The sequence below is a fragment of the Mastigoproctus giganteus genome, chromosome 5 (assembly GCF_048544385.1).
Source record: "Mastigoproctus giganteus isolate SK-2022 chromosome 5, ASM4854438v1, whole genome shotgun sequence".
NCBI lineage: Eukaryota > Metazoa > Arthropoda > Arachnida > Uropygi > Thelyphonidae > Mastigoproctus > Mastigoproctus giganteus.
The window spans coordinates 229,968,751-229,984,665 of NC_143579.1; the positions used below are offsets into that span (position 1 = coordinate 229,968,751).

The window sequence follows — 15,915 nt, forward strand, 5'->3', positions numbered from 1 at the left end:
TCCACTGAGCCCTGTTAGTAGTAGTGTCATAGTAGTTAGAAGCCTGTTATCAGGCCTCTATAACTATTATGAGACAAAAGAATCTGATGAAAACTACCGAACGAGAGAGAGACTTAAAGGCAATGCTCTTTTCTTTTGGAGGTTTTATGAACTAAAGGACATGTACTTAAAGGATATTTGTGGACTACATATAAGAAAATGCTCTCTTAACCATAGGGTAACTGACTGACAGAACAAATTACCACCTGACTTGATAGAACTAGGGAGCTTATGTAAATTTAAGGCAAAGTTGGACAGATAACTGGATGAGACCAGGTGTGTATGTGTACTTTTTTTACATATCACAAAATTAGATAATTTTTGCATTAAAATTTAATTTATATTATTATATACTTTTAAAATCAAACTTGTTTTGTACAATTATTTTATAAAATTCTAAAATCAATAATGCTAGAACATGGACAAAATGAATCAACAACATTATTCCTTACCTTTGTGCTTCCCTTTCATCTTTTGGAGTGTAATTAGCAAGGGAGTCCAAGATGAATACTTGTCCCCATTCTGTACATTCATTAAGAGCAGTAAGCAACTTGTTAATTGTCTGTGCATTCATATCAATTAAAGGCTGGCCACTGCTAGATGTTTCATTGATTTCTGACAAAGCTGCCACTGCATTAGCCACAACCTATGTAAAGAACATATGCTGCATATATCTAAAATATATCAAATGAAAATAACAGCAGATATAAAATTACAGATCAATCTAAACTCATTTTATTTTAGACTTATTTTTATTTTATTTTAGAATCTTAAAAGTTTAAGATTCTATATCTATATAATATCAGTGTAGATACACCATAGACAACTCTTAAAGAAAAACTCTGGTAGTAGTGTGAAAGGCATAATTTCCTCTATCTCATATTGTGCTCATCCTTCAAAATGATGTATGGTGTATGTACACCAATATTATATAGATACAGAATCTTAAACTCTTAAAATATTATACCATGTTGCATTCAGTTTTATTTAAATATTATCACAAACCTGTTGGCATCTCTCATATTGTGTGATTAACTTCACAACTGGGTTGTCATGTTTGTAATACAAGGGTACCTGCCCACCCACTGATGAAAAACCAACTAGCTTTGAAACGGTGCTGTCTGGGTGATGGTGCCCACCGAGAATAAATAACAATAGTCTTCTCTTTTAGTGAAGCGTTACTTATTAGAGGTAGTGCAATATATGGACAACCCGTTATGAAGGATAAGCATAATGAGATACAGATGAAATAATGCCTTTCACACTACTACTGTAGTTTTTTCTTAAGAGTTGTCTATAGTGTATCTATACCGATATCATATAGATATATACTCTTAAACTCTTAGAATATTATGACATGTTGCATTTAGTTTTATTTAAATATTATCTATTAATATGTGTGTGTGTGTTTGCGCGTATGTGCATAAAAATTATGCATCTAATTTGTTATATTCATTAAAAATAAATATTCTATATGGAAAGGAATTTTTTTTTTATTATAATAAAGGGGCCATTGACTATTACTAATAGAAAAATCTCTTTTTATCACTCAAATTCAAAATAAGAAAACAGACAGAAACTATGTTTAGTGTTTAAAGGTGTAAAATTTTATAACTAGTAATCACTTTTGGTTCATTGCAATTTTCTTTGAAATTAATAGAAATTACTTTCTTAAAGGAATCTTGGTAAGAAAATAAGCAGTGCATTGATTTTCTTTAACTTTAGACTTACTGGTATTCCTAGGTGAAAAAACTATATAATGTATATTTTGAATAATAATTAAACTTATTTTTAGTTAAATTGCAAACTGTTAAGTATATTCTATGAATAAAATAAAGTAGTTTGATTGACTGATTTGCTGTTTTATGGTGCATTGGCAGATCGGCCATTATGCACCAAGTCCAATCAAACAGGTAGCCATACAGCTACAAAATAATATTCTACAAGAGCAATGTCATAAATTATTTAGTTAAAGAAATAAATGATTGCATTCAATGTATCTCAAAGTTATTTGTTTTATTTTCTTTGGAATATATCTGGATCACTAATCATATGACTAGATTAAAAATTCAACAAAAGAATTTGGCATCAAGGAAAGCAAAGTAAAAAAAAAATAATAACAAAACCTTGATATGTAAATAAGTTCATAATTCTCCAAACTAACTTATTTACGGGAAAAATTTTCATTAATTAACATCAGTACCAATTAATTTAAAAAGTCATACCATAGGATTAGAGTCAGAAAGCAACTCTCTGAGTTGATCCAAAAATCCTTGATCTTCAACCAGTTGTGCATTGATGTCATGCAGTTTAGCGACACAAACTGCTGCAGTTTTTCTTACATATGGATCTTCATCTTTGAGACATTTTCTTAGAGGTTCACAAAGGTATTCTGTTATTTTATCTACTCTGATACAACCCATAGTTCGGACTGCTAAAGCTCGAATAAGGGGATTAGGGTCTTCACAGTCCTAAAAAATACAAAAACTAAGTAAGTTGAATTTAAAAGGTGCAACTTTTATATGAATAAATGATCTGATGGCATTGAAAAATTAGGAAAGATTGCCTATATATTTGTGTTATGGAAGTTATTGCTAGTTAAACATTCCTAGGACACAAACCAAACATGAAGTGTAACTAGACAGTTACAAAAATTATTTTATAAGGAAGTTAAAATTGAACACTCCAATTATTTGCTTTTTATCCCCTTCAGAATTAGTTCCTTTGTGCAGTTTTACATGAAGGCATTCTCTGTAGCCACAACTGAAGATTTCTGAAATTTGTTTTCTGATATGGATTTTAGTGCTCTTGAAGTACACTGATGTACGTCTTCCAAAAACACAAAATTTGTTGATATTAGCAGAGTTTTTATATTTGGGCTTAGTAATAAGTTAAATGGAACCAAATTAGAGAAACAGAATGTGTTCTTTCTGAAGGATCTGTTTTTTTAAATGGCATCACCAATAATGCAATGTAGTAGTGGATGTGATGCAAGAAAGCAAGTGTATCAGCTTATGCATCAGCCAAAAAAAAAAAAAAATTACAAAACAATTCCCTCTAAATGTTTATCCAGTTCCTCCTTAAATTTATTTAACCTATCAACTTCCACAACGACAGATGGAAGTTTGTTCCAGCAATTAACCACCCACTGGCTAAAGGCAAATTTCAGCACATCTATTCTACACCTGTCTTTCCTCAATTTGAATTTATACCCCCTTAGGTTCATAATCTGAATAAGTGGAAGAATCCCATCAGAATTCACCATGTTCAACCCATTCAAGGCCTTATACACCTCAATCAGATCACCTCGCAGGTGCCCAGTCTCCAGCCGCTGCAATTTGCAGAACTTAAGCCTCTCTTGGTAAGAGGATCCCTTCATTCCTCTCACCAATCTGGTTGCACTTCTCTGTACACGCTCAAGTAAATCTACATCCTTTCTAAAATGAGGCCTCCAGACCTGTACGCAGTATTCAAGGCGTGGCCTGACCATTGTCTTATACAGAGGGATAATCACCTCCTTTTCCCTACTAGCAAAATTCCTATATATCATTGACAAAACCCCATGACCTGCCTGGCAGCCTGTCTGCATTGCTCAGAAAACTTCATATATCTGACTGCACAATTACTCCCAGGTCTTTTTCATTTTCTACCACCTTAAGTGTAGTACCACACAGTTGGTACGTTTCTCTGGGGTTACTTCTACCCATATGCAGTACTTTTCATTTGGCAATATTAAACTTCAGTTGCCACTTCTCAGTCCATCTGCCCAAATTTTCTAGATCTTGTTGCAGTAGCATACTGCCATTAACAACCCTGCCAACCTTTGTATCATCTGCAAACTTAGACACTAAGCCTGATATACCTTCACCAATATCATTGATAAATATACAAAACAACAGTGGACCCAACACCGAACCCTGTGGGACTCCACTAATAACATTAGTCTATGAAGAGCAGTACCCATTGATTACCACCCTCTGTCTTCTCCCACTCAACCATCCTTTTATCCATTGTAGCAACTTACCCTTAATACCATTCTGCTCCAATTTGAACAGTAGTCTTCTATGTGCAACAATGTCAAAAGCTTTCCTGAAATCAAAGTATATGATATCAAAATTATTTTTTGCATCCAGTTCTTTTGTGACCACATCATAGTACCCGATCAAATTTGTCAGACAAGACTTACCCTTAACAAACCCATGCTGTGTCTGAATTATTGCTGCAGTCTTGTCTAGATGATTCTACAATCCATCTTTAACCAGTGACTCCATTATTTTACCTGGAACAGAAGTTAAACTAATTGGTCTGTAATTACTCGTTTCACCCTTCGATCCCCCTTTGTGAATTGGGGATACATTTGCACATTTCCAGTCCGTAGGGACCTCACCCCTGAGTCCACGGATGCTCCCATAATTATGGCTAAGGGTTTGCTTACTTCCTTTGCCGCCTCCTTTAATATAACTGAATAGATCCCATCCACCCCGGTGCCTTTCTTATTTTTAACTTCGAAAATTTCTCCTCCATTTTGATAACCTTCTGGCATTTTCAAACCTTAATAATTCTTCATGTGTGAATGTAGATGCAAAATACTCATTCAGTTTGTTTGCTATCTGAGCAAGATCATCAACAGTCGAACCATCGATATCAAGCGGACCAATCAGATTCATCCTCTTCCTTTTAGAGTTTATATAATTAAAGAAAGCCTTGCTGTTTTTCTTAGCATCCTTTGCCAAAGATTTCTCGTAATCTGCCTAACCTCCTTTGTGACTTCATTACAGACTAGCTTATATCTGCCACAGGCTTCTGTGTCGCCTGATAATTTATATGCATACCATTCATTTTTCTTCTCTGCCACAAGTCTCATTAGTTCATTTGACAACCATTTAGGCCTAAACCTTGAACAATATTTCTTAATAAGTATGAAACTTTTAGTAGCTTCCACGATTAATTCCTTGAATGCTTCCCACTAGAATTTGCTATTGGTAGCATCATTAGTTGATCGCACTGTACAGAATTTAAAAACTGTCTGAGACCACTGTAGTCACCTTTGTTGTTCGGTGTTGCCTGTAATGCAATTACTGGTAGAAAAATATATCATTTGGATGGGACACCCCCCCCACTCCTCCCCAGTTTAGCTCTGTCTGACTTTTTTTTTTATTTCCAAGTATCAAAACATCACTGAAATCAGTGCATTTTGGAACTTTGGAAAAAATCCAGCTGTGTATGTTGAGGACACTAAAAACTAACAGTAAATAAGTTCGAAATATGCTTCCAATTGTTACAAGAAAATAATGACCTGATGTAAAGCTGCACAAGTTTGAGGATTTTGAGGGAACAAAAGTGAATAATTAGTGTTCAGTTTTAACTTACTTATAATATAATTTCTGGAACTTTCTTTCTACAGCTTGTAGGCTATCATAATGCAAAGTGTAATTCTACTTACAATAATATCCCCCTACTTTCCTCAATATCATATTTGAATATTTCCTCAATCTATCTGACAAAATGGTTTAATTGATAAATGATATACATTCATGCTCAAAATAATAAGCATAATCTCACAAAATACATTTTTTTGCCATTATACATAACTACAAAAAATGAGAAATCTTTCTGAGGATGAAGATGTGCAATTATTTTTGAAACAGTTAGTTATAATAAATTATTGCTTTCTTAGTGTTCAGAATAATCACTGAATATTCAGAATAGTCACTGAATTCCTTTTCTAGTCAATGTAATGTTATGATTTCTATAACACATGCATCTAAAGCCATATTGCACTTTGTATATTATTCAGTACAAGCATTTTGGAGGCTGAGTTGCATGTTGTGCACTGAAAAACCCAAAATAACTCAATAGGGCCTACTCCCTCACTAACTACCCTGACTAAAGGGGTTGTTAAGAATTCCTTCCATTGCCAATAGGATACAGTGCAGTACAATGCTCATGTATATTATTAAACACACAATTATAATGACAAGTTTTATTTCATTTATGCCTTAATCTAAGTGGCTGAAAATGCTTTTTTCACCATGCTGGCTTCCAGAAGATTATAATGCTACCACTTGTAAACGTTTCTGAATAAATTTTATTGTACTCTTTGTTCTGGTTGTTAATATTATGACTATCTTAAAAATAAATTATGTTCATAATAATAGCAACTAAGTTTTTTTGTCTGCATGTATACTCTATAGGCAGATTCACTGATTTAAAATTGACCACATTTCAATGTCTCAGTTTTGAATGAAAATATTCGCTAAGCTATCATAGCGCCGAATGAAAATATTCGCTAAGCTATCCTTTCACTGTAAATAAATAAGGCAATTGTTAAATTTTTTTTAAAGGAAATGAAGCAACTGACGTCACTTCCTAAATGGCATTAACGATGCTAACTCAGTCACTAATGTTGATTCAGTAGAGTAAGTTTATACTAAGATATGAAAATGACTTCTTTTCCTAAATGATGCCAAATCAGTCACTAACATTTATTTGGTAGAGTAAGCAGTGGGTAGTAATATTATGCAAGAATAAAATGTAGACTTTAATAAAATCTGCTTCTCAAGATTTTGATCAACATCAACCTTCAAAGTAGCATAAGTTTCAATCAAACCATTCAAAACTTAACGGTTTTACTCTAGAGCCACCATAGATGTTTTCACATAAAATAAAACATCTTTCATGCATAGAGTACACACGTTACTTACTTATGCTACTTAAAAGGTCGATGTTTTTAAGTGAATGCGTGGATGAAGATTTCTTTGACTAGCATTGGGATGCTTGCTTTTATCACTTTACTATTGCCAAATATAATTGGGGAAAATTGTTTTAGCTTATCTTCTAGAGTAGGTAATAATTATTTTTATATTACACTGATTTTCATAATGAAAACTAGTCGATAACAGTGATTTAGTAATCGAAATTTCTCTTACTGAATGAGGTTCTGGATTAACAGATATTTCTAATTTATCACATAATATTAGTTCAAAAGATGATGATTCAGTGCAACTAAATCATCATCTTCATAAAATTGCATACTTTACTTACAGTTTTGTACTGTAAATAAAGTACTATAAATTTTGCTTCAATCGAACCATAAAATAAAGCTTAAAACAGATTGGACCTGTAGTTCGAGTGGTGGCCATTTTATTTCAAGATGGCAGATTGAAAGAGAAGTATCTCCATCACAGCACATTCTTATTCCCCCCCCCCCCACCAAAGGCATTACAAATTTGGTCTGGATCAGACTGTAAACAAATGAGTTATAATTGAAACACTTAAGATCAAATGGTTTGTTTGTTTGTTTGTTATTTGGTTTTTAGGAGCATTAGCAACTAAGGCCATATTGCTCCGGGGATATGCGGTGGTCATTCCCTGACCTTTCCGCATCCTCCGTATTTGGTGGTCACTGGTTCGAACCCCCGGTCTAATCAAGAAGTATGTGCTACACACTGCTGCTCCTGCCCACCTGGCTACGGAGGTGCCGAGATAAAATGGTAGCATCTTGTTTCAAAATGGTGCATAAATATTAACTCCTCCTCCTCGATGGGGTCTCAAGAATCCCAATGGAAACAGGTTGTGTGTGTATATGAAAAATGAGGAAAGATTGCCTATATAAATCTGGTTTCAATCAGACTACATTTGGAAAGCAGACAAAAAACAGTTACAGTTTTTGGAATATTTTCTTGAAAAACAGTGGCTCTTAATTGGTTAATGAAAGAGTGAATAACTTTACTATCAAAAACCAAATAAAACAACACACTTATCTAAATAACATATGAATTTAAAACATATATACTTGAAGGTGCTTCAAATCTGTACACTTTGAAAAAAAACCTTGACTATTTCATATATAATAGGACCATGGTAGCTAACACACAAGAATTAGAATAACTGAACAATTTTATATTGATAATCTATTTAAATAGATAATCTTTATCCTGATGCATCAATTTTTTTTTTTTTTTTTTTTTTTTGTCCGATCTGAAGCATAGAGGAAAAGTCAGAATTCTTTCAAAAAATAAAAATTCCTCAAGAAGAAATATAGATTTTTTTTTTTGATTTCTTTAATAGAAAACTGAATACTTTACTGTGGAAGATTAAACAAAATAATATAAAACATTTACACGATTTTTTAAAAAACTCAAACAATTTTTTATATTAAAAATGGCTAAAGAATAAAAAAATATCTAACCTTAACAAAAGTATTGACTGCCATGATTGCCATATCAGGCTGACTCTTTGCATAGTTCATCAGATACAAATACACTAATTTCTTTAATTCTAAATTGTCAGTTTGCATACAGTTCACCACATCAGGAAAGAGGGCACTGAAATAGAAAATAAAGGCAATGGTAATAATGACTGTAGAAAATATCAAATTTAAAAAAAAAATTCAACTGTTATATATAGTGAAACCTTCTGGGATAGAATCTTAAGATAAAAAATACATTTTCTTAATAAATAATTTTTATTGATACTGAAATAACATGTATTATTCTGAGCAATACTGTAGTTATAAAAAACACACTACTGCTCAAAAGTTACCAGGAAAAATGCAACTACATTTTTTAAATATAATTAAAAATAGAACCAAATATCATTTAGGAAATAATGTCTCTCTGATTCCACAAACAAAGTCACACACAATCTGTTACAACATGCAAACTGAGTAATCAATAAAAACAACCCGTTTTTGGAACTTCCAGCTTTCTTTATTGTTTGCACTATATCAATTTATAGATAACAGATGAATTATTCAGATAGCCATTTTTACAAAAATGTCACAAAGACTGCATTTGAATGATTCTTTGAGATGAGGGCATTAAGAGAACAAAGGCAGGAAAAAGTTAAGCTGAAGTAGCCAAGTTGCTGAATATAGCACACTCTGAAACCAGTTTGCGGACTAACTCTCAAAGACCTATTGGAGGCAGTCCTTGTGTCATTTCCACACAAGATGTCCATTATCTGGTTTTAACAGCATATCATCACAGAGAATTCTCAAAACATTAAAGCATACTATCTGTTTTTAAGGCTTCATGAGAGAAGTTTATGCTAGTGACAGGAATGATTGAAATAATTATGAATTTTTCATCCTTATCCGTATCACCTGAAAGCACTTAAGATGGTGGTGCAGGACTTGACTGGTTCTGATAATATCAGCTCAAATCCTTCCATTGTCATTATTTTTAACCTAGTTATTTTAATAATCAATTATTTTTATTATTGAAATGATTGATTACCAATCTCAGTTATGCCCATCACTAATTTATGCACAGTGGCCAGGTGCATGTTCTCTAAAACTCTATTAGATAGTATGAATCAGAGCTGTACTACTCAATATGTTCTACGTTGATAATAATATTAGTAAAATAATAAGAGGAGTTTACCTCAAGTTGCCAGCTTCAGGAAGGAAAATCGTTTTGAATATTTTCGTTAGATTCTTTTAATTGCGTTAATTTGATTTTTAATTGTGTTAAATTGATTATTTAATTATTTATAATTTACTCTAATGTACCGGTAAGTTGTCGATTTTTTCGTTTTAATTTCTGGAGGGTATCATACGGAAGTGTTCTACGTACTATATTGAGGTAAACTCCTCTAAAACTATATACAAAAGAGCTAGTTTTAATTGGTGTCAAGAGTATGTTGATTGGAGTCAGGAGTCACAATCATGAGAAACTGGTCACCAAATTTTGCACCATGACATGGTTTTCATTCTGATTTCCTTTCACTATATATATATATATGTATATTGATATAGCTGATTGATTAAAATACAATTATTAATATATAAAAAGTTTAAAACATTCATTTCAAGAGATTCATACTTATACATCAGTGAGTTCTGAGCACATTTTTCTTTGAAAGCTAATAACTGACATAGTCGAGTTGAAACAGACTTGACTAGGCCCATGTCCAGGAATGCACATCTTCTCCTGTTCTTACTTTGTGTTTTTGGCCCAAAACAAAGGAATCTATGTACCACTCCATTTAGCATAAGTTAAAGACCAAAATATCAATTTTCAATTAAAAATCTCTATTTAGAACTGCAGGATGAGTACCTAAAATTTGGATTTGAAAATCAACACATGTGCTCACTTTGGTAATGAATGATTAAAAAAAAATAACTGTTACAGTTATGATTCAGATATTTTATATTAAGATCAACCACAGAAGCATTGATTAAGTGAAAAAAAAAAAAAAAGCAATCAGAAATATTCATACACAACCTTGCTATAAGCTACAAAGCTTTCAAGTGGTAAATATCACATACAATCACTTATGTTATCATATTTTTTACTACTGTGCTTATGAATATGATATTTTATCTGTACAATCTTTACAGTACCAATTACCAGAATGCCATATTTCAATAAAAAACTTCTAATGGAAGCCATGGTATAAGCCATTGTAAAATTATGTAATTAAGAGTTTAAAAAATAATAACTATCAAGTTTAAGAATGCAAAATTTTAAATGAATGGTAAAAAATATTTGAAATAATCAGGGTGGGGGTGTCAATTACACAAAATATTCATAAATGGCTGCACTATAGGTATTTGAATCTGGACCCCATACACGTCTGTATTTTATAACGTTTATGTTTAAGAATGTAATAATTTACTTTTTATTTATTATACATGTGATAATTTTTTTTTTTAACTATGTAGTATTATTACTAGCCATAAAAAATTTCAATCAAACCTTCACTGGAAGCCTTGTTATAAACAGCTAAATCTGAGCATGATCACATAAGAATTTAAAAATAACAATGATCCAGTTTAGGCACATGAAATTTTATATTTATAGAGAGAAAAAAAGAAAAAAAAATCATAAATAGCTGCATTGCACAGCACTTGAATTTTGGGGTTGTTCCAACTCCAAAATGTAAGCATAAGTGTAAGAAAATCTGATATGACCACCTCATTACAATTTGAATCTGGAAAGTTTTTTTTTTTTTTTGTTAAAAGTTTTATTTTTGGATTTTTATTGAAAAACAATGTAAAGCTGTAGCAGAGGTGAAGCCTAGAAAATGTGAAAGAGACAGTCAAATACTGAAAGTTTCATTCAAGTGGGACAATATTTTCAGTTTACAATTCATTTGGAAAGAAAAAAAAATATATTTATTCAGACATATTATCATCAGTCATACTACCAAGGCTTGAAACCCTTTAAGTTCTTAAAATTTCTAAATCTTGATGTTATTAGTTTGTTATGAACATACAGCCTATGTATGCTACTGCATATAAAAGTTACAACACAACACCTAAGAACAGGCTCATGAAAATTGACAGATTTCAACAAGAAAATTTAAGTGCAACAATTTCTCAGCTCAAAACTATATAAGTATATATCCAGATGACCACAACTATGATTTTGGTTGGAATGGTAATAAAAATGAACAAGTTAGTGTAGATGAAGTCACCTGAATCCAAAGTAATAAGGCATCTGAAGACAAACATTTACAATTAAAACACATTCACTATAATTTTTCATGGCATATCAAGATGGGTTTCACAACTTATAGAGGATAATAATTAAAAGCAGCAAAATGTGCTGATAATTTAACAGGTTAATTTTTTAGAAAACCTAATAGCATCATAAGTTTCTTTCTTTAACTTTATTAGCAAAAAATTCTCCCCCCCCCCCTTTTTTGGAATCCAGGATAATTAGTATATACTGCAGTATAATGCATAAATCAGCTGTGTAAACTGCTTTTACACTAAGCAAAGAACCTCCTAAAGAAAGCTGAAATGACCACAAGCTAAATTACATCATAGCATGAATTTCTTTCTTACCTTACATCTTTACCTACTGTCATAGAAGCTATGACTTTTTTTACAGCTTCTCTCTTTTTTTCCTTTTTGTCACTATTCAGTTCACTTTTTAATTCAAAAATTTCACCTGGAGTTTAAAAAAAACAAACAAAAACATGATTTATCACCCAATTTTCAGAAATATGAAATCAAAAACTTTAGAAAAAACTTTTTACACATAACAAATAGATCTGTTACAAATTATATATATTATTATACAATGAAAGAATGATACTGCAGAAGAATCAAAAATTAATATTATTTACAAAAACAATCACTGAAGTTCTGATTGTATAACATCCAAATCAGCATTTTAACCTTAAATATACATATTTTCTTTTTCTTTGCTAAATTATGTTGCTAACATGATTCATATAAACTGCCTTGCCAATTTATTAGGACCATGGGCTAACAGTATGTTGGACCTCCAATGGTCCAAATTACTTCCCAACATTACGTCATATGGAGTCAACAATGTATTCAAATGTGATAAGAGAAATATTAGGCCATTCATGTAACAAAATTGTCCTCAATTCAGAGGGTAATATGGGTAAAGGATTGTGCTAATAAATATGCCTTTCCAGTTAATCCCAGAGATGCTCAATGAGATTAAGATTCCAGGACTAGGGTGGCAGCACAGATGATCCAAGCCTTCCTCACACCCTTCAAATCACTTTCACACATTTGGTACAACGGATACAATGGATGGTGACATCAACTTGAAAGTTCCCTTCCCGTCCATAGGGATAAAGAGAAGATACTGCTGACTGTACTTGATCTGCAACAATGATTGGATATGATGCTCTCTAGAAGGATCAGAAGTAAATCATGAAACATACCCCACACAAATATCTCGCCAACAGCATGTACTTTTAGTACACAACAATAGTTCCAGTACCTTGTGGTTTCCTTCATATGTGTGCTCATTCATTGTTGCTGAAAAGCATACAGAGCTCATCTGACTGCAAGACTTACCCCAGTCCTACTTCGATCCTTTGTGTTTGTGGCAGCAATGGAGAGATTTTCCAGTTAGTTTCTAAGATCACTGGCTTCTGTGAAGGTCGCCTATTCCCATTGTGCATTTCTTTGTGGGATTCTTTACACAGTAATGGGGTACTGATGCCTTGTGACATACCTGCACTAAATGGAGGGGTTAATTTTCTGTCATTTAGATTATCACACTTGATAATCTACTCCATGTTAAGAACCTTGCTGGAGTAGCATCTTTTCCCAGATGCTTTCCAGGCATTCTTACATTTGCTAAGGACTTAACCGACACTAGTTTTTGAATAACCAACAAGTGCAGCCATCCTCACTGCTGTAGCATTCACTAAACAAACACTAGCAATCATACCTCTTTGGGAGCCAGTGTGTTCCCCACTGCTGGTGAATTGATTTACACTAGTCAAGCTGCTAGTCACTTAAAGCACTTTCCTTGTATACATTCTTTTCCTGCTCTGAAAATATAGGAAACAGCACTGGTAACCTGATTGTTTGGATTCCTTGGCATGTTAATTATGATGGTCTTAGTTGGTGGTAGTGTTTTCATGGTAAATCAGAATCTTAGGCCATTTGGTCACAGCATGTCACATAATATGGTTTGCAGTGTCCTCTGTGTGCGTGCGTGCACGCACGTAAGCATATGAGTTGGCTATACTGATACAACTTGAGCTGTTCTCAAACTTTAAAATTACAATCTTACAATCTGTGGTTAGTACAAAATAATGAACAAATAATTAAGGAATTCTGAGATCCCTATTTTGTAGAAATTTCAGTATCTTCTTTAAAAATTATTAACATTTAAACCTTGAAATTTATGGAAGAAACATTCCTGGTATACAGTTGTCTGTATAAAACTAGTGTTATATTCCAAGACAATGCAACTTGCATTTCATTTTAGAATTAATAATGTACTGATTTCATTTATTTTTTCCTACAGCAGTGATTTTATGTTGTTTTCACATAATGCGGCTTTATTTACTAGCTGAAAAGGAAACATAGTATTATATTTTTGAAACAATAAAAGCTATATACAGAGGCTATATAGAAGGGGGAATACAATAAAATAAAACTAACCTTTTTTGGTGGTAGTGAAATATTTGGCATCTGTCATTTTCGGAGCACCTAAAACAAAATGATGAAATTTATGTATTTAGCATAAAAATTCAACTTCTTTTAATATGCAAGTAATTAAATCTAGAGAGAAACACTGCACAAACTCTCCCAAATGAGTTTGTAAACCACTGGAAGCCAGAAATCATTTAAGAGGTTCCTGCATTTATTAAAGATCAGTAACTTGATTCTTTTTTAAATAGAAGCTTAGTTTCATTTATTTTTAAACTAAATGTTTCTATGATCAACATCAATCTGAATACATAATAATAATACTTCCATAATAATAAATTAAGATTATTTCTATTATTTTAATAAAAATCAAAAGGTGTAAAAAGATACTGGTAATTTATGCAAAATTTATTTAATTGAAAAGTGATCTGCAGCATCAGACAGGTTAAGAATCAGTGCTCTCGTATATCATCTAGTGGAATGTTTCCCAACCTATCTGGTTACAATGCCAAGTGAGGTCACTGATATACGAGTCTGGAATGCTATTAAAAAGAAAAAAAGGTTTAATTAAACCATAAAGTGCATGTAAAAAATAAAGTTACCAGACACTGCCATGTGTAGTCTACTTCACTGAAAAAAATCTTCACAGAGGAATTATGGTCATGACTGAGTACCATTTCTTTCAACTGTATAGACCTGCCCACATGCACCATATATGCCTGTCAGCTGTTCAGTTATAAATCACTAGTTCTAATTTTTCATTATTAATTATAGATCTTTGTAATTTTATATGACAAAAATTTTAATCCTTTTGTGAGGGCAACATATATATACAAATGTGTACATTTTGAAGGTTATTTCAACACAGTGTCAAAAATTTAAGTCTGAATATATAGAGATTGTCTTGAGACTTACAAGGATGTGGTGTTGCTATTTATTAAATGAGTTTGCAAAAAATAGTAGCTATTTTTAATATCTATAACAGTTTCAAAATTCAGCATGGGGTGCAACTTTTGAATAATGTTTGAGGCAATTTAGGAATACACAAGCTGAAATTGAAGGAATTCTCTGAAACTTAGATCCAGAAGTCAAAACTGAATCAAATAATACATATATAAAAGTAAATACTACATATATAAAATATATTATAGCATAAAAAATATTTTATATATGTGCATTTTTTTTTTTTTTAATTTTGATTTTATTTTTGACAAACTATGTATAAGACATTTCAAAAACTATGTATAAAACATTTATGTACATAGTTTTTGAATTTTTACAAAACTTCCAAATTCCTTGGAAAAACTCACTCCTAGGTAGCTGCATACTGCCTGCAACTTACTAGAAAAAGGTTTAATAAATTTTGAAATATGATCACATCTTAAAAAAAAAAAAAAAGATTGGGAATCACTGAATTAGTGCTGAGGGCTTAATTTCAGTATCAACAACCATGGCTGCCATCATCACGTTTAATATTTTCGGTCATTCGATGAAATAGCATATGACCATTGGCAAGAAATGTATTATGTAGAGGCTCATTGAAACAGATGTCAGCATGACTAGTTATACACAGTAATATTGCAATAATAAAGGTGGGTCTAGTCTATTATTATAAATTTAATTTTAAATGACCTAATCTAATGGAATCCTTCCCCTTGCTCAGACTACATGCACCAGTGAGCATAAATTCAAATTGAGGAAGGTTTAACCGACCCGCCAACTAATCACCTGCGAACCGACACTAAGCCTGATATACCTTCATCAATATCATTAATAAATACAGAAAACAACAATGGACCCAGGACAAAGCCCTGGGAGACTGCAGCTCTACTAATAAAATTACATTACAAAGAGCAGTGTCTGCTGATGACCACTCTGTCTTCTTCCACTCAACTATCCCTTTATCCATAGCAGTAATTTGCCCTTAATGCCACAATGGTTCAACTTGCAAAGCAGTCTTATGCACAACAGTATCAAAAGTTTTCCTGAAATCCAAG

General features: G+C 32.3%; 1 protein-coding gene across 1 annotated transcript in view; it reads right to left on the minus strand.

The window, feature by feature from the left end:
* AP-1-2beta (adaptor protein complex 1/2, beta subunit) overlaps window positions 1-15,915 on the minus strand; it is a 99,990-nt gene that overhangs the window by 60,623 nt on the left and 23,452 nt on the right. Inside the window, exons 2-6 of the mRNA XM_090374445.1 lie at window positions 13,931-13,978; window positions 11,837-11,942; window positions 8,231-8,366; window positions 2,265-2,510; window positions 492-685 (exon numbers count right to left, since the gene is read on the minus strand). Coding sequence (XP_090230571.1) covers window positions 492-685; window positions 2,265-2,510; window positions 8,231-8,366; window positions 11,837-11,942; window positions 13,931-13,978 — 730 coding nt within the window. The remainder of the gene's footprint in view (window positions 1-491; window positions 686-2,264; window positions 2,511-8,230; window positions 8,367-11,836; window positions 11,943-13,930; window positions 13,979-15,915) is intronic.